Source organism: Hydra viridissima, unplaced genomic scaffold (genome assembly GCF_058129835.1).
Source record: "Hydra viridissima isolate aposymbiotic clone 2 unplaced genomic scaffold, HvirCarnegie_v1 scaffold_49, whole genome shotgun sequence".
Classification (NCBI taxonomy): Eukaryota; Metazoa; Cnidaria; class Hydrozoa; order Anthoathecata; family Hydridae; genus Hydra; species Hydra viridissima.
This window is the reverse complement of record NW_028324334.1, coordinates 41,572-61,312: the sequence shown is the minus strand read 5'-3', so window position 1 is coordinate 61,312 and position 19,741 is coordinate 41,572. Positions and strand designations below refer to the sequence as shown.

The following is a 19,741-nucleotide window of genomic DNA, read 5'->3' as shown; positions in this document are numbered from 1 at the left end:
TTACCAAGCTTTTAACTTAAGGATAAAAACAAATCACAGCTTATCGGTCATTACTGGTAAAATCGGGAAAATAAAAGTTAAAACTTTCATTTTGATTTTTACCATCATTTTATCAAGTTGCAAAATCAAAATGTTTGATATCTTATTTTGTTAAACGCAATGAAAATTTTCAGCAATGCCTAAAAATTTTGATATTGATCAAAGCTAATTATTTTAAGTCAGAAAAAATCTGTGCACATTATATAGTTTCTCGGTGTTACTTACATACTACTAGCTCAAATAACTTCTGAATCAGGTGAATTGATGATAATACTTTAGGAACATCTATTTTAAATCACTTCTCTTTGTGACCACCATCAAAAGAGCAATTTTTACTAAATCTATTAGATTTCTTTAACGGTGCGTCAGATTTACATAATTTTTCCACTGTTAGAATGAAAATTTTCTCTGCGAAAAATTGCTTAAGCGTTTTTAGATTTGTTTCAGAAAATATTTCTTAAAGTTTGCTTAACCTACCCCAGCGGGGGGTTTGGTTGAACAACTGTTTAAGTTTAGTTAAAAATAAAGTTAGTAAGTTAAAGTTTTTATTTCTGAACTTTTTGACATAATTTATTAAGTAAAATTTAAGAAAAAATATTTTTATATGAAGCAAAAATTTTTATATTTTTTAATCACATTTACATATTTTTAAAAAAAAAGAACTATAATACTTCGGGAAAAAAGTATAGTCGTAAGTTACATAAATGGATAAAATATTAGCTTTTAAGTGAGGCCGAATAAATATTTTTTTAAGAATCTAAGAGAAAAATTTCAAAAAAGATTTTTTTTTACTTTTTTGGTCTATAATCGAAAAAGTGCCCGTGCATATCACTCGACCACGGTCCAACAACCATAAATATTTTGTCATTTGATGCGTATTTTTGAGATATTTTAGTTGCCCAACTTGCCTCTATGCTCAACTAATCCCACCCTACCCTAACATAAAAGTCATTTTTAAGAATGATAAAAATTTTTTTTATTTTAATATAAAAACTTTTTTTTTTCAAAAGTTTGAATAATGCTTTTTAATGTAACAACTTTTCCATGACGAACCACCAGGTTACGTCACTCCTTGCTCACAGTTACAAGTATTTCAAGCTAAATCTGTAGTTATTCTGTTGATAGAAGAACCAATATTTTGCTTATGATAACTTTTTTTAATACATTTGTTTCTATTGCTCACTGTCACTATATGCACTTTACCGGACCCAATTACATAATCATTTTTAAAAACCCAACCTACCAAAAAGCATAATTATCTATTCAAGCAAGAGTATTAATACTATCAAAGGTAATAAACTGATGGGGTTTTAACAAATCAAAGCTAATGCAATTTTTGAAAAAAAGAAAAACAAATTAAAAAAAAAAATAAGATTACCTTTCCCTCAAGACTCCTCAAGAATCATCGTACAGAATTGTGTCCATAAATTCAACGTTAGATATATTATCTCTCAAACTTTTACGCTGTGAACTATATTTCTTCCTGATGCTTTCTTTTGATTAATTTACAGAAAAAATGTAGTTCTAGTTTTTAATTTTAGAATAAGACAATAAGTTAACAGAGGTTCAATCAGAGCTAAAGTAGTGAATTAAAAGGATTGAATACCTTATTTCTATACTTAATTTTCTCTGAACCAATAACAAACTTTCCTTCACCTTTATGATTTTCAAGAAATTTTAGATCTTCAATCATGTCTTTTAGCGATCATATTTTATCTTTACTGATTGTGTTTTTGTGATTAGAATTACCAATACAAAAAAGTTTTTTTATTTCAATCTGAAACTTGTTTTCTTGAGCCTAATCACAACTTGTTACCCCTTTTGCATTTTTTTTTTAAAGTTGGAATACGACTTATGCAAATTAAAAACTTTTTCAACTTAACTTAAGAGAGACTTTCTGTAAGAATCAGACAAAAATACAACTTTTTTAGAGTGACTCTCTTCAAAATTGCTAATTTTTTAATATGTTGTTGCTACTCATACTGGAAGCTCAGTTCCAAAATTTTTTTTGAAAATATTCATTGGTTCTCTAGATAATGGATTTCAAAGTTTGAGTAAATTTATAGAATTATTGACCAAATGTAGTCAAGTCCATTTTTAAACTTAAAAATAGAACAAAATATATGCTATCAAGTATTAATTTAAATTGATTATTGTTTATTGGTTATTTTAGACCAAAAATTAACAAAACAGGTGAATAAAATGTTTTTCCTTGTCTAAATATCATGCTTCAAAATACGCGAAAAATGATTTTTTTTGTCATTTTCAATCTTCATTTTCATCCAAACTAGTGATTATTCCATAATTATTTTTTTTAATTATAAATCTTCAACTAGTTAAGTTCTTTAAAATATAAAAAAACATATGAGCAAGTAAAGACTTAGTCGCAAAATCCAACTCGAAAAATGAAAGTTTAGTCATTTAGCACTTTTTTTGTGACCTCATAATGGCTAAAGCACTGGGTTTACAGTAAAATTTGATTTTCAAAAATGAGTACTGACCTTTAACCTATCTTATTTATAAAAAATACCTATGGGTTATTGCAATAGTATCTAAAAAAAAAACATATACTTAACATTTCTGGTCCTGAAAACATTAAACTGCAGTCATGTAGCATTTTGAATGATTCTGTATGCTATATTTGAAGTTTTAGATGAAGTCAACCAAACAGGAAATGAAAATAATGTTGGTGATGATGATTTATATGACATTAACGTTTTAATAAACAGTATCACAGAGGATATGAAGCACTTACTAAGAGATGCACAGCAAAAAAAAGCAAAGAATGATGCATATAAACAACTAGATGACAAATCATCATTTTGGTTGAAAGACTATTCACAAAAAATGTTGCCCATGAAATTTCGAGAGGACCAGAAGGTCTACTTTGGAAAGAAAGATATCATTATGTACTTAGACGTTTTTTTTTACAAAAAAAAAAAAAAAACATTCTCAAAAAACACGTTTACCTAACAATTGTGTATTGATGCGATTAAGGTGTTTCCTCTGTTATCTCTATTGCTGATCAGTTCTAAATCAGTTTCGCCTATTTTTCGAAGTCAGATAATGCTAACTGTTATCATGCTAACTATTCAGTCGAATCCATGTACAAGCTCTGCAAAAATAAGAATTTTAAACTTCTACGGTACGACTTTAATGAGCCTTGCTGTGGAAAAGACCAATGCGATAGGGAAAATGCATCCGCTAAAACAATATTGAGAAGTTATTTATATGCTGGCAATGACATAGTAACAGCAGATGTTGCAAAAGCAGTGAAATAAGGATATGGCATCAAAAACGCTATGGTAAGCGTTGCAAAAATTGAGAATGTTACTTTAGCTGGTCCTAAAATTCCAAATATAAGTAACTACCACTCCTATGAGTTCCAAGAAGACCATATGACTTTGTGGCGATACTATGAAATTGGAGAAGGAGTTAAAGAGCTATACAACAACCTTTCAGTTGAACCATCAATTGAACTGATTGTTCCATTAACAAGTACTGAAGGAAACTCTCAGCGAAAAACTTCAGGGAAAAAAATAAGAAAAGAAATTATGGTTTAAATACACTACATTTCTGCCAGGAGACAGATTGTATGTAATATTTTGAAAAAATTACCGAGTTAGAGGGACATATGTTAATAGGGCAGCACAAAAGATCTGAAGAATTTTCTTCTTTAGATAAAGTAAAAAAGATTTACACTGAAAAGATGAAAGCAACTTTGCAAGTTCATTCAAATTGTATAACCGCATCGGTTAAGATCACACCTACCCCAACAAACAATATATACTCTCAAAATTTCAAAAAGTTAGGTTGGGCATTACCAACAAGAAACACGTTTCGTTTTTCCATAAAGCAGAAAAAACTACTTTATGAAAACTTCATAAATGGAGAAAATATAGGAAAGAAGAAGTTAATACACTGATAAGAAATTATCTTACCGCGGATGAGTTCGTTTCAAGCCAACAAATAAGATCTTTGTTTTCTAGATGGAGTAATCTATTAAGAAATGGAAAATTGACTGCACCGACTACTGAAGAAAATGATAACAATGAATTTGAAGATGAAGAAGCCAAGAAATATCAAGAAGAAATACATAATCTTGCAACTGAACTGAAGAAAGATGATTGGGTGGCAATTTTTTACAAAAATCAATGGTATCCAGGAGTTATTGCAGAGGTAAACGAAAAAACTAAAAAGTTAAAAGCTAATAGCATTGATAACAATATTAAAATTTAAATCATAATTTATTATAGAAGTATTATGTTTCATTATGTTATTAATAGATTTTTTAAAATATGTTTTAATATTTTCAGATAACTGAAGACGGTACTGTAGTTGTCTGCATGAAAAGTGCATCTTTTGGGAAAAGTTGTTATCGATGGCCTAACCAGAAAGATAGCATTGTATATTCTTATGACAACATCTTATGTAAAAAAGTCCCCCGACTCCAATTAATCAAGCTGGCGATTACTTCTTAGCAAAAAATGATTTTGAAGAAGCTAACAAACTAATGAACAAATGAGCTTAAAAAATAAGTTAAGAAATTAACTGTAAAACAACATGTATGTTTTTTTGAATAACTATCAAATATGCGCATACCCCACAACTATTATTTTTCTATCTGATCATTAAAAGAACAATGTTCACGTTTCTCTAATACTATTTCTTGTAAACCCAGGGCTTTGGCCATTATGTGGTAACGAAAAATGCGCCAAATAACTAAACTTTCATTCTTGAGTTGGATTTTGCGATTAAACCTTTACTCGCCCATAGCTTTTTTTATATTTTAAGGTAATTAACTAGCTGAAGATTTATAATTAAAAAATAAAATTATGGGATTCTCGCGGCTTTAGATGAAAACGAAGATTTAAAAAGACTAAAAATAAATTTTGGCGTACTTTTGATGCATGATATTTAGACAGGCCAAAGTCTTTGTTTTATCTAATTTACAATTTTTAAGTCTAAACTAGCTAATAAACAATAATCAAGTACAATTCCTAATTTAAAGTATTTAGTTTGTACTTTTTTTAAGTTTAAAAATGCTTACGGCACCATTTAGTCAATATTTCTAAAAATTTAGACAAACTTTGACAACCAATATCTAGAGAAGCAATGAATATTTTCTGTAACAATTTTGGAATTGAGCTTCTAGCCTGAAGATTAACAACATAAAAAAAATGAGTGATTTTGAAGAGGGTCACTATTGAGCCTGATTCTTACAGAAAGTTTCTCTTAAATCAATTAACATATGAAATCCAGCTTTAATCCAACGGTCTGTTGATTTTAGAGAAAATACATTCGCTACAACTTTCTGAAGATATTGAAAAATTTTTTTTAAGGGGACAAGCTCTAATATTTCATAATGGTGCAGATCGGCATTGTTGGTTTTATTTAGTGTTGAAGAAAAATTTAGACATTCTTTAATAAATATTTTGGCGACTAATGATTCATTAATGAATCATTAGTCGCCAAAATATTTATTAAAGAATGTCTAAATTAATAAAAATGTTTTCACCTGATATAGCTGGTTTCGCCTCTTTTATAATAAAAAGTTCCTTTTTAGTTGACATAAGTTGTGCTTCACTCATTTTTAATATTCATCCTATGTACTAATCTGAAATTATTAGAAAAATCCAAATTTAAATAAAATTATAACATTAGGCGTAATAGAAAGTATTTTTAAAAAATACCGATTTCATGATTTTCAATACCACCAAACAGATTTTTGAGAAGTAGGAAAAAACCATATATTTTTAAACAAAAATATAGTCCTATATATATAAATAGCTATATAAATTGATCACCATTCGGTCGTTTTTTCGCTAAATTATTGGCTTGAGAAAGAATTAAATGCGATCCGATAGCGCTCAAACTTTTTAGGACTCATTTTATATATATATATATATATATATATATATATATATATATATATATATATATATATATATATATATATATATATATATATATATATATATATATATATATATTAGAGGTTGTCGACCTTCCAAACTATTTAGATAAAGCATATATTGGTATAATTGAACCACCTTTTACGATACCTAAACCACATTAAGTCGTTTAATACTGGAAGATACAAAATGTCTCTGAACGATCTAAGGAAAAGTGGCGCTTAAAAGAAAAAAACGAAAAACCATAAGTTAAGTGGAATATAATCAGAAAATGTCAACCTTATCAACCAACCACAAGAAAATGCGCCCTATGCTTAAATGAAAAAACAAAAATCGTCACCTAAAGGAGCGCAAATTTATGAAACAAAAAACAAGGGCTGGTGAGTAAGTGTAGGCATATGAATAAATATATGGTTGCGTCATTTGACAGTAAAGACTAATTTGAAACGATTAATAAGAATAATTCATTTTAAACGAATATTAAACCATTTTTTCGATTTCTTTTAATGTTTTTTGTGATGTTTTTTTTATTATGTATATATATATATATATAAATATATATATATATATATATATATATATATATATATATATATATATATATATATATATATATATATATATATATATATATGTATGTATGTATATACACTTAACTGCAAAATTAACGCACCACTTATAAACTTCAACTTATTTTGAATACTATTATTTATTTTCCGGACTTATCAATTACAAAGATGATAATAATGTTTATCGCAACGTCTTTTGTAGGTCCTATTACGTTTCTCAAATTTAATTTCAAAAGCAAAAGAAGCTTTTCAAAAGCAGCGTGTTTTGCTGTAATTAAACGTCACTTGTAAAGAAAAGTATGTATTGCTTTTAAATTGATTTAACTGTAGAAAAAATAACTGTTGTTTGAGCAACATATCTGTTCACAGTTCAACGTTCTGGACGAAATTTAAGTCGTGACGAATGTGTTGCAATTGCTATTTTGTTCAATGAAGGATTAACAAATCGCGAACTTGCTGGAAGACTTAGAGTATCATTCAACTGTCGGTAAGGTTCTTTAAAGGTTTGTAGAGACAAATGATCACGCTAGACAACTTGGCCAAGGCAGAGCAAGAGCTACTAATGCCGTGGAGGACCAATTTTTAATGCTTCGAACACTGACAGAACTATTCAATACTGCACGAAGTCTTCTAATCCAACTTGCTGAGGTTCATGGAACTGCTGTTTGTCAAGGTGCCACAAGTCTTCAAGTCAAGATACCATAAAAAGAAAACTTTGTGCTTTAAATTTACAACCTCGGGCAGCAGCAACTGGTCCAAGGTTCTCTGTAGACCACCAAACAAAAAGGCTGGCTTTTTCAAGGAGGCATGTGAATAGGTAAATACGTGATTGGGGACAGGTCTTATTTACAGATGAGTCAAGATTTTACCTTGTAAGTTCTGATCGCCACTTAATAGTATACAGAAAGCCAAGTGAAAGATGTTTCACTTGTAACGTTCAAGAAACCGCTTGTAACATCCAAGAAATATGGAGGCGAAATATCTTTAATAGCTCTTTTATTGTTGATGATAGGCGTCTGATTTCTCAACGATACATAGCAGACATTTTAGAACCTTTTGTGTTACCTTTTGCACCGTACATTGTAGATGGATTTTTTGTTATGCAGGATAATTCTTGACCACATACAGCATATATTATTACTGAATATTTAAACAATGTTAGTATTCACTTTTTAAAGTGGCCAGCTTACAGTCCAGATATGAATCCAATAAAGAATCTTTGGGAGATTATGTGAAGCCGTGTTAGAATCTAACATCTACCATCTAACAGCTTGTCCGCGTGTGGGAAGATATTCCTCAAGAAACAATTAGATCTCTAATTGAATGTATGCCACAACGCTGTCAGGCTGTAATAACATCAAGAGGTGATAACACTAGTTATTGATAAATCAAAAGTGTTTCAGTTTAAGGTGTATTAGTGTGCATAACAATAATATTCACTTTACTTTTTTTTGTTTTGGTTTTTGTTTTTTCTTCACCATTTTAAAAGTCAATTTTATTATTATTATCAAAATAATCGCGTTTATTTGTTCTATACTTAATATGTTTTTCAAAATATATGAGAATATGATAATGACGACAATTAAAATAAATGGAAATGTATAAATGCGTTAACTTTGCAGCTAATGTATAAATGCGTTAACTTTGCGGCTTACTGTATATTGCTTTATTTATACAAAACATTGAGCACTTTTATACGAGCATGAAATTTTGTACTTGAAAAATAATACAACATGAAATAGCTAGTATTAAGATTGGTCGTAGGATCCACATAAAATGAATAGAAGTTAGCATATCTACCACTTAATCTAATTGTTTTACTGTAATGAGTTCATTAGCGCGCGCATGTGTTACAATTTTATAAATCTGTACTTAGGAATAGTGCAATCTGCACTGAAAAAATGAATTAGTTTTAATTGCCTGAAATACTTGTGACAACAAATTTGCGGGCTCTTGATAACACTGATACTTTTGACTTGAATTGGTAACTAAGATTTTTCCTAACTTAGGTTTATAAAAGTGGATCCAGCTATCAACGGAGTAACTGCAGATTTAGCTGGAAAAGCTTAATACTGTGAGGAAGAAATGCCTTTAAAAACCGGTGGTTCGTCACGGAAAAATATTAGATTAAAAAGTGCTTTTAAACGTTTTTCAATAAAAGTTCACAGAAAAAATTTTATTTTTTATTGTTCTTAAAAATGATCTTCATGTTAATTTGAAAGCTCTACTGTACTTTGTTAGTACAAAAATAACTATGTTCCTTCTAATGGTGGTCACATATAAAAGTTATATAAAATAGACATTCTTAAAGTATTATCATCTGTTCACCTCATTCTCAAGTTATTTGAGCTAGTAGTTAAATATTATATTGAAAGTTACTCAATCCAGCAATACTTACAACCATGAAACTTTACAAATGTACCTATTTTTGTTTACTAGTTTTGCATTTTTAAAAAAACACGTATCAGGGATTACTCTGATACCGTGTCAAAGTAAACGAGCCGTGCTTTTTTTGGCTTTTCTCAAATACACTTATCTTATTTTAATTCATGTTTGTTATATTTTTAACATGAAAAACATGTTCATACACTTCGTTGTGATGCTTCTAAATGCTTTGTTAATATAATTCTTAAAAGTTAGTTGTGTTAAAGATCAACACAAGAAGCAAGCGATAAAGATGATGACAAAGGCTGCTACAAATGTTATCAATTTCCAGTCAAAAAGGACGTCATTCAAGAAAAGATTAAGAAACAGAACGGAAAGGTTTTTTTCACCTTTCCGCAGAACAAAAAATGGAGCAAAAAGTACGTCCAGAATTATACTTTCACAATGAAGTGTGTGAAATCTTTTAAAATACTTTCTATGTCAGTCTTTTAGAAGACAAACCCTTGTTGATCTACGAAGCAGAAAAATACAGTGAGTTGCATATATATAAAGTCAGTTGATTTTTAATATGATTTTTAAAATTTTTTTTTTTTTATATAAAGTAACAAAAAAGTTAACTATTTAAATTGTTTTAAATTTTGTCAACTGGTATTATAAACAAAATAAGAAAAAAATCTTTTTAAAAAAAAAAATATTAAAGGTAATTTTTTATGAGAAATATATACAACTGTTAAAAAAAACATACAAAAAACAGAGCAAAAATATAGAGTCAGAGTGCATTTTAGTATTTTGTATGCGCATCACAAACTTTCACACATGAACGAACACGTCTAGGCATAGATTCAACTAGTCAGATGCATAATTCTCTTGGAAAATCTTTCCAAAGCTTTTCTAAGGCCTGCAGTAACGGCGCAACACTCGCTATGCTCTCTTTGACCAATCTCTTGTCTATACAAACCCAAATGTTCTCGATCTGGAGAACGAGCTGGCCTAGATATGACCTTAATTTTTTTCGGATCAAGCCACTCTTTAACCAAGATTGCAGTGTGAGCCGTTGCACCATTGTGCTGAAAAAGCCATTGTTATCGTCTTCCGTAAAAAGCTCTGGCTGTTGGCAAAAGTTTCCTTTCCAGGGTCTGTTTGTAGCTTTACTGGTTAATTCTGCCGTTATAAATGTTGTTTGACCCTGTTTCTTTATGGGAGAAGCATCCCTATTTTCCGATTGATCCTCCTCCGCCTTGTATCTTTGGTACACAAAAACGCTCTTTGAACTTTTCACCAGCCAGCCTCTTGATGGTTAACCTTGCCATTTATCACCTTAAAATTGGATTCGTCGCTGAAAATGACTTTGGCCCAGTCTTTTACAGACCAGTGAAGTCATTCTCTACACCACTTTCATGTTTTTAGGCGATCTTAGACACGCAAAAGTGGTTTTCGAGCAGTGATATAACAATTTAAGCCTTTCTTACTTAGGCATCTTCGTACAGTCCATTTACTAACACTGACGTTACCAGGCGTATTCGTGAACCCTTCAGCAAGTTCGCGGTAAGAAATTTAGGGTCTTGCCTAACCTTTCGATAGAGACAACTTTGACATCATTATGTAGCTCGTGGTTTTTAAACATTGTTTGCACACATTTAAGTGAAACATTGCACATTCGAACCATTTCTCGTTGGCTTTTTGTTTTACCTTTTAGCAGACCAACAATTTTCTTTCGAACGTTGTCTGAAACAGCTTATCTACCCGTTTTTTTTGTCTTTTTATTTTACCAAATATTTACCAAAGCGAATTATTGAAGATATAAAAATGATAACTTAATTTTATTTTCGCAAGAACGTTTATATAGTTCGGAAGAAATCAACCACCATATTTTAGATCGCTCGGAAAACATTTCGCTGAGATGTTTCAACTTAAATCGTTAAATTTTAGTTGATTCAATATTTTTGATACATTATAAATACAGGTACGTTCTAATTAAATTAATAATTACTCAAGACTGGTTAACCTTACGAGTTCAATTTATATACCAGTCGATAGAGAATCAATTAATTAAAACATTTAATACACTTTTAATCGTATTAATTGATTGGTTTCAAAGATAAATTTGAAAATAACAAAAATTTCGACTAAAAAAACTCGTGATTCTATATTTATGCAACCCACAGTAACTAAATATCTTGAACTTTTTATTCAACTAACTGAAGCTCATCTCTCCAACATGTGCTCTAAATGAATGATGATCTCTTTGAAGCATTTAGGTTCCTCAATTTTTTACAAAGAAAAATTTTTGCATTTGTTTTTCAGAGATGCATCACTTTCTGGTGTTTTATTTGATTAAAACCTTTTACGATTTTTTGAATTTTTTTCTCCCGATTTCACCAGTAATAATCGATAAACTTAGGTTTGTTTTAACGATTAAAAAATTAAAAATTTGGTAAAAGTTTAATCCTAATTACGATGGCTTCATATTCTTTTTTGTTAAAACTGCCTATGACGCAAATAAAGGATTCAACAAGAATTATTTTCAACCTATAATTATCTACAGTCTATAGATTCATAAATCCTCTTCGTACTTGTGGAAACTTTTCTTTCTAGTTCACAAAATTCTTCAGGAGACAGTTTTTACACTTTGCAACATCTATTTTTAGTTAATATAGTAGTTATCATCGTTAACGCTACTAGAATTTTTCCATCATAATGCGTAAAAATGAATTCTTCAAAAAACTACTTTCAAAATAAACTTTTACAGAAATATTCTGTGGTAATTCAATGGAAAATTTGTTGACTTCCATTAAAACTTTATGGAGTTGTACGGGGCCTAAAACTATTTTATTCATTGGTCATATTGGTTTCATAAATACCCCATGCGTCGAAATGGTTACCTATAAATCTTCAATATTACCCTATAAGTCTTTTTAATTACCCCATGGGACCCATTCTTACCTCATAGATCTCAAATATTAGTCCCTATGTTCATTTGCTTTTCAAATGTCCCAACGGTTGCAGCAAGACCCCTAATGAATACGCTATGGGCTTCAGTTGTTAAACCATTGTAGCATCTTCTTAGCCATGTACCTAATAATGTCCTAAAAATGGATCTAATCATGAATGCATGAAGCCATTTAATAGCTGCTGCCATTATATAGATATGATCAATTCTGCTAACACTGTGGGGCATGTTTTCTAACGATTTGATGTCTCGACAAAAATAATCAAAATATTACTAGATCATTTAAAATGACTTTATATCATTCTTGTCAAAACGTTTTGTGGATATAATATTGATTAATCCGAATTAAAGTCTTTTGGCTAGGAAACTAAATTGCTCTAAGTTGCCTTGTACCCTTTGCATTCTATTCCCAGAGACATAACAATTTATTTTTATCCCATGTATAATAAATGTGATTAATTTCAATGTTTTATGGCTGCAGATAAACAAAGGTTACATTATTCTCTATTTTACTATTTAAAAAAAAAATAATCACAATAATATGATTGTACATGTTTTCTACAAAGAATGCCGTAAATGTAAAAATATTATAGTTAAAAAAAAAAATGCCACAAAAATTTTTTGTTTTTTATGGTATGCTGTTTTAGCTGCATATGCAAAGTTAGCGCTGATTTTTACACAGTTTTTTTTTTTAACAATTACTGTGAATAGACTATTTATTTTCAGTGATGTTTTGTGAATTACTTGATCTTTTCTTGGCTTTTATACATATACAAGCACTAATTATGGTGCTAAGATTCTAAAACTAAGCATAAATGGAGTTTTTTTTATTCCTTCGTATTCTCATATTATCACCTACGTCACAGGGCATGTCCTTCATACCATTCTAATTTTATATTCTTTTTTGATCATTTGCGAGTTTATGTCATTCCCAAAATAGTTATTAAAAAAGAAAACCTTTCAATGTCCTGATTTTAAATTTTCGACGCTTTGAGTAAGTTTTAACTGTGATGCTAATTTGGATGTTTTTTACATAATTTTAAATCGTTCGGATTTCAAGTCGTTTAAAAGGTAATATCTTTTGATAGTTCTGTGATATTTAAGTCATCTTGATCAACTATCATGACGACAACTTTGAATTGTCTGGGTATTCTGGTTTAGTGGTTCAGCGTTTCATTCTAGGGTTGTATTATTCGAGCTTCATGCTATATATAGCTAGTCTTTTTTTTTTTTATCTTTTAAAAACCCCTCTTCTGAAGGATATGCCTGATTTTCGCTTTCAATTTTTCTTTTTTTTAAAAGAGAGTGAGTTTTGAATTCCACTATTCTTTTTCTTTAATGTTTTGTTGTGTTGAGACATTTTTTACTTGATTTCTAAACCATATGATTGTTAAATTAATTTTTTGTTGGTAACTAAAAGCAAAAGTGTAATAAAAGTTAAAAACAAAATATTCCAAAGTTTTGATACTTTTAGACCATCCTACATTTATTAAAATATTTTGGCAGTATGTTACCAATTAAATGTGTATTGTTTTTATTGTATTGTTAATTTTAATTATTATTTTAATATTTCATAGTGAACTCTATTAGATAAACAGCTGTCTATCTAAATAATGTGACAAAATATCAATAAATCATTTACTAAAAATTAGGTAAGAAATAGATTTTTTTTTTTTTTTAAATGTTTGTTTTAATCATGTTAAGTCCAAATTTCTTGCGTGTTCTGCAGGATTTTTTTAAATCAAATTATTTAAACCATTTTACTCAGTAATAGAAAAGAACGTCTGACACCTGTTTCCTAGACATATTTTGGTTAATTGTTAATCAATTTTGGATTGAGCATACTCAAAAAAAAAAAAAAAAAGACTAAAAAATTTTCATGATTATTTTCAAATACTTTTATGTATCACTGAATGTTTTTCAAGTCTTTCATCATTAACTATCTTAATTACTTGTTGATGTTGATATTCTCTCAAAATTCATCAATCCACATGCATTTTTTGAAAATATCCAAATTTAGAGAGCTAAAAAATGCTAAAAAAGGAGTTGCAAACTTCCTTATGAATATCGAGGAAGCTAACATAGAAGATTTGCTGTCACTTTTAATGCCCTATATGAAAACGATGGAAGGGCATTGTGAAAAAGAGGTTGTAATTACTTTTGCTAACTAGATGCTCATCTGAAAAAAAGAAAAAAAAATAAACCTTATAAAAAGAGCCAATTTAGGAACTGCGAAAAATTTTCTAGGCACAGTGGACTTTTTTTAATCATTAACTTTGTGATCTGAGAAGAGATAAAATTTGATATTTTCAGAAAATGGATGTCACAAGAAAAGAGAAATATTAAAGAAACTGAATAACAAATGTATGTATGTATGTATGTATGTATGTATGTATGTATGTATGTATGTATGTATGTATGTATGTATGTATGTATGTATGTATGTATGTATGTATGTATGTATGTATGTATGTATGTATGTATGTATGTATGTATGTATGTATGTATGTATGTATGTATGTATGTATGTATGTATGTATGTATGTATGTATGTATGTATGTATGTATGTATGTATGTATGTATGTATGTATGTATGTATGTATGTATGTATGTATGTATGTATGTATGTATGTATGTATGTATGTATGTATGTATGTATGTATGTATGTATGTATGTATGTATGTATATATGCATGCTTGCATGCATGCATGCATGCATGTATGTATGTATGTATGTATGTATGTATGTATGTATGTATGTATGTATGTATGTATGTATGTATGTATGTATGTATGTATGTATGTATGTATGTATGTATGTATGTATGTATGTATGTATGTATGTATGTATGTATGTATGTATGTATGTATGTATGATATATCTAGATATAAACTGCTGCATTTTAGATTGACATTTTAGATTGTTGAGATCATTTTATGTTTTTTAAGTTTGAAGTATGAGCATCAAGATTTTTTTGCAGCGTTCATTTTACGCTGAAGGAATGGCTCCTCTGAGATATGGTGTTGTTTTTCCTTTAACTTTCTTATTTGTAAGTTTATGTTTTTTAGTCAATTATTACAGACAAAGCATGCGATAGTTAAATTCAGAACTTTGTTTTAAAATTTGTCACTAACACACTTTTTGTGTCTTTGCTTTTTTGCGTTGTTGCTTTTTTGTGTAATTATTAGGGCTTGCAAAGTTAACGCGTTAAAAACGCGTTAAAGCGCTAATAATTTAACGCAAGTTAAAAAAATTAACGCAGATGAAATTTTTTAACTCATAAATTTTCATAAAACCCTAACCCTAACCCTGACGATTAGATTAGATCATAAATTATTTTGGCGATGCTAATTTTGGTTAGCATCAAAAAATAATTTTTGAGCAATAAAGAAATTTTTATACCACTTTCTTATTTCTAATCAATGTTTACTCATTGATGATGCCATTTTGTTTTATTTGTCTCAATTATGTCTCTCTTACCTTATAATTTTTGTCTTCGAAATTGTTTTGATCGCGTTGTTGTTTTGTTAATAAATTTATTAAATTTCCAAAATTTTAATATCTTATCCTGATGAACTTTATTTGTTAATAATTTAAATTATGGGTTCAAACGGCAATCAATCTATCCTCAACGGAGCCTTTATTTTTAAAGACGAATCAAAAAAATTGGTTATCTGTAAATATTGTTCCAAAGAATTTGCATATCACCGAAGTCTTACAACGCTTCAGTATCATTTGAACAGTAAACACGTGTTCTTCGCAACTACTAGTAAAAATCAAAACAAGATCGTGAGTTCCTCAAAACAACTTACAATTGAGGACAGTATTAAATCACAAAATGGCGTAAATAAACAAATTTCTGCAGATAAATCAAAGGAAATTACGGAAGCCATTGTTTGCTGGGTTGCCAGTAGCTGTCGACCACTCAACATTGTTACAGATCCAGGTTTGACGAATGTCATTGAACAGCAACGTCCGACTACAGTTACAATCTTCCCTGTCAAAACAATTAAAATTAAAATGCAAACACTCTATGAAGATGAGAAGAAAAAAAAAAAAGACCTCGTAAACATGGCTACTAGTATAGCAATTACCTGTGATCATTGGTCTTCAATGGGTAATGTCAGTTACCTTGATTTAACATGTCATTTGATAGATAACAACTGGATGTTGAACTCATTTGCCTTAGGTGTTCATCAAACATTGGACCGACACACTAGTGACAATGTTTCAACCCACATCAGAAATACTGCAGATGAATGGGGATTATTTGAAAAAATATTTTCTATTGGTACTGATAACGGTAGAAACATTGTAAAGGCTGTATCAAGTTTTCCCTTCAAATATCTTCCATGTTTCGCACATACCGTTCAGCTAATTATAAAATCTGCCATTGAAGAGACTGCATTTGACATAACACTAGCTAAATGTCACAGAATTGTTGGACATTTTAAACATAGTCCAGCAAATAATATGGAATTACATGAAAATCAGATTGACCTCGACCTGCCACAAGAAAATCTAATTCAGCATGTTGTTACAAGGTGGAATAGCATGTATGATATGCTGAGACATATGTTGAAACATAAAAAAGCCATCACAGTAACACTTGATGAGCAAAACCATTACTTACAGACTTTGACAGAAAGAGAATGGGAAAAAATGGAGAAAATTGCTGATGTTTTGCAACCATGCAAAGTGGCTTCAGAATTGTTAGGTGGTAATAAATACGTATCTAGTTCGGTGGTTTTACCAATTATATGCCACTTATCACGTGAAATGGTTATTCAAGATGATGATCCTCGTTACATCGCGCTATTTAAAGAAAAATTTGTAAATGAAATGGAGCGCAGATTTAATGATTTTTCGAATGATAGTTGGTTGCAAATCTCGTCAGCATTGGATTCAAGATTTAAAAATTTATCGTTTATAGCTTCAAATGAAAGATCAAATGTCTGGCAGAGATTATCGAAGCTTCTTGAATCTGTTCCAGACCTCAGACCAGTATCAATAGAACAAGAACCAAAAGAGGTGAGCATTTTGTAGTAATAAATTTGATATTGTTTTTTTATTGAATTATTCTAATGGCATAATAATAGATTCAAAATTGCATTTATTAAAATAATCGTTTTAATGATAGATAAAACTCTATGAGTACTATAATATTAATTGAAATAGTTAGATAATATCTATATGCTTTATTTATGGTAATATTTGAATAATTATTTTGCAACAGCCATCAGCAAAAAATTTTAAAATGGTATTCAATCTACCAGATCTGGATGAAGTTGATTCCCCAAGTGAAGATGAAGTGAGTCGATATCGAAAAGAACCCTGCGCCAAAATGGATTCAGATCCTCTTCAGTGGTGGAAGCTACATCAAGGTTCATATCCTCGATTAGCAACAATCGCAAAGAAATATTTGTCAGTTCCAGCGACTACAGTTCCATGCGAAAGACTGTTTTCAACCGCTGGATTCATTGCAGACAAGCACAGATCATCTCTGCTGCCAGATTCATTGAACATGTTATTATGTTTAAAAGACTGGCTTTAAGAAATTTTTTGTTTCAAGTTTTTAAAATTTTTTTTTTTTATTGGTTGTATTAGAAACAATATAAACTATAATTAGAACTTTTTTATGATGTTTTATCATTTGCATGCAAATAGATCAAATGATTTAAAAAACTTTTCCTGTTTGTTTCTTTTATTTATTTAAATTATAATGTTCGATTAATCGCGCGATTAATTATGATCAAAAAATTTAATCGTGCGATTAATTGCGATTAAAAATTTTAATCGCATGCAAGCCCTAGTAATTATATAAAGTAATGATAGTAATAATTAAAAATATCAGCAAACGTGACAAAATATTTCTTTTAACTAAAATGTCTTTAAAACCGTTTGAAAAACGAAAAAAAACTGTTCACAACTATCTACAAAATCCTTCTGCATCGTTACTTTTAATCGCCAAAGCATGTGAATCTTGCAAGACTACTGTTTATATGGTCATAAAACCACACAATTTGCTCTCTATCTATCGAATGAGCAAAAGGATGTTGAAGAAAGAGTGGCTTTAAGGATGAGAAAATAGCAGTTAATATTCCACGATCATTCACGCGAAATCCTGGCTTATCTAACAGAGAACGAGCGAAAAGGTATAAAGTTTCAGTGTATTTTTTCAAGAAAGTTTTACAATTTTTATTTTACAAGTCTTATCGAACCATTAAATATCTAAACCGATCAGTTAAGCAATCACTGATAGCAAAAACTCAAGCTCGAAAACATCATGACGAAGTGCCTAAAAAAATTTAATGATTGCAAAATAATGGGTGACGAAACGTACATCAAATATGACTTCAAACAGCTCCCAGGTCCAAAACTTCAATTGCTCGTGGACGTGTCAGCAACAAGTTCAAGTATAACAAGTTCATTGGATAAATTTGGTAAGAAACTTTTCTTGTGGCAAGCAATATGCATGCGGTATCAGATCTCGAGCATTCTTCATATCGTCACTATAAGTTCGGATGTTTACGTCAAGGAATGCTCGCAAGTCTAACTTTTGCCACTTTATCGAAGTCACGATGTCCCCTGTCGGTTCTGGCTTGATCTTGGTTCTTGTCATTACTCTAAGAAGACCGTAGAGTGGTACTAGTCGAGAGACATCAAATTGAGACCAATAAGCTTAAATCCACCAAACTGCCCTTAGTTCCGTCCCATTGAAAAAATTTTGGGTATTGGCAAAGGATATTTGTGTAAGAGAGTCAAAACAGTAAGTACAGATAAAAATTTGATTAGCGAGTGGACATTAGAACGAGAAAATTTTCCATAGACAATGTGCAGAAGTTGATATCGTCGATTAGCTTAAATGTTCTCTTATTTATTGGAAATAATTTAAAATATTAAAACAAAAAAGCATTTTTGTAATCTTCAAGTTTCTTAGATTAAAATAAATAATGAAGTTTTTGCATAAGTTTGTTACCATTATTATTATTATTATTATTATTATTATTATTATTATTATTATTATTATTATTATTATTATTTTTTGAATTTTTCATCGTTCCGAATTTAATGATCGCATGCTTTATGTGGCACATAAATTTTTGTAAAAACTTTGCATAATTTATCTAAAGTTTGCATTTAAATTAAATAAACAAGCTTTTAAAAGCATTTAAAGTATTTCATGTGTTATAGGCCGTGTGTAATATATTTAGTTTTTTAAATATATCAGCTGAATAACTCATGCTTTACCATTCATCTCAGGTTTGTTGCCTAAAAATTTTTCAGGAAGTTTATTTTTGAGAACCCTCTTACTTCTGTGTAAGGTTAAGTCTCTAGTAATATGCTTGTTTTTTGTTTTTTTCATAAAATAGCTTAAAAACGTTTTATAGTTTAAAAAAGTGCTTATACTTGGCATTAGCATTAATAGCATTTATGAACTTCTTTACCATATGCATCACTTCAAAAAAAACCAAAAAAATGTTTTTAGCTGCTGTGTTTTGCCTATAAATAGGACAGTTCATAAGAAGCATTTCTAGAGTCTCATCTTTTATCACTTTTAAGCAGCCATTTTTTAGACCAATATTTTAGAAGCGCTATTTTAGCACAAGACGTTACATTTATGATTGATTAATTATTGAAAGAAGCAATTTTTTATAATTGTAAATAAGTAACTTTTATATTTGCTAATTATACCTTTGAAGTAACTAGTACTTTCTAATGCTTTACTGAATAACATTTTGTTAGCAAAATCCCTTTTATCAATAAATCTTATGTAAGCTATCAGTATGACTGCACTGTCTCTGAAAATTAATTCATTCATTTACCCTAAGAGTTTTCTTGTTTCTAGCTTTTCAACAAGCTGTATTTTAGTATCTTCAC

General features: G+C 29.6%; 2 protein-coding genes across 22 annotated transcripts in view; both read left to right on the top strand.

Moving 5' to 3' along the window:
- The first annotated feature begins 3,673 nt into the window (after positions 1-3,673).
- Positions 3,674-4,593, top strand: LOC149876058 (uncharacterized). The gene is made up of 3 exons (XM_090075819.1): positions 3,674-3,846; positions 3,942-4,218; positions 4,356-4,593. Exons 1-3 carry the CDS (start codon positions 3,674-3,676, stop codon positions 4,518-4,520), a joined length of 615 nt encoding a protein of 204 aa, XP_089931945.1. The 3' UTR covers positions 4,521-4,593.
- A 7,820-nt stretch (positions 4,594-12,413) lies between these two features.
- The window catches only part of LOC149876057 (uncharacterized), a 41,994-nt gene continuing 34,666 nt past the window's right edge, over positions 12,414-19,741 (top strand). For 4 of the 21 annotated variants that reach the window (XR_016448937.1, XR_016448942.1, XR_016448941.1 and 1 more), the window contains exons 1-3: positions 12,799-12,929; positions 13,436-13,510; positions 14,809-14,909. Coding sequence is in view for 12 of the 21 variants with exons in the window: in XM_090075802.1 (XP_089931928.1) it covers positions 15,461-16,891; positions 17,097-17,414 (1,749 nt within the window). In the remaining 9 variants the exon portion in view is untranslated. Of the gene's footprint in view, positions 12,519-12,593; positions 12,930-13,435; positions 13,511-14,171; positions 14,223-14,808; positions 16,892-17,096; positions 17,709-19,741 lie in introns of those variants that run through there. The other 17 variants (XR_016448938.1, XR_016448939.1, XR_016448940.1 and 14 more) reach the window with 15 other exon arrangements.

Bases quoted from the DNA above. Each gene is read 5' to 3' on its own strand.
- LOC149876058 (XM_090075819.1), top strand. From the start codon at position 3,674: ATGTTAATAGGGCAGCACAAAAGATCTGAAGAATTTTCTTCTTTAGAT. The intron at 3,847-3,941 runs GTTAGGTTGGGC...GAGAAAATATAG, and splicing joins TACTCTCAAAATTTCAAAAA to GAAAGAAGAAGTTAATACAC. The intron at 4,219-4,355 runs GTAAACGAAAAA...TAATATTTTCAG, and splicing joins ATCCAGGAGTTATTGCAGAG to ATAACTGAAGACGGTACTGT.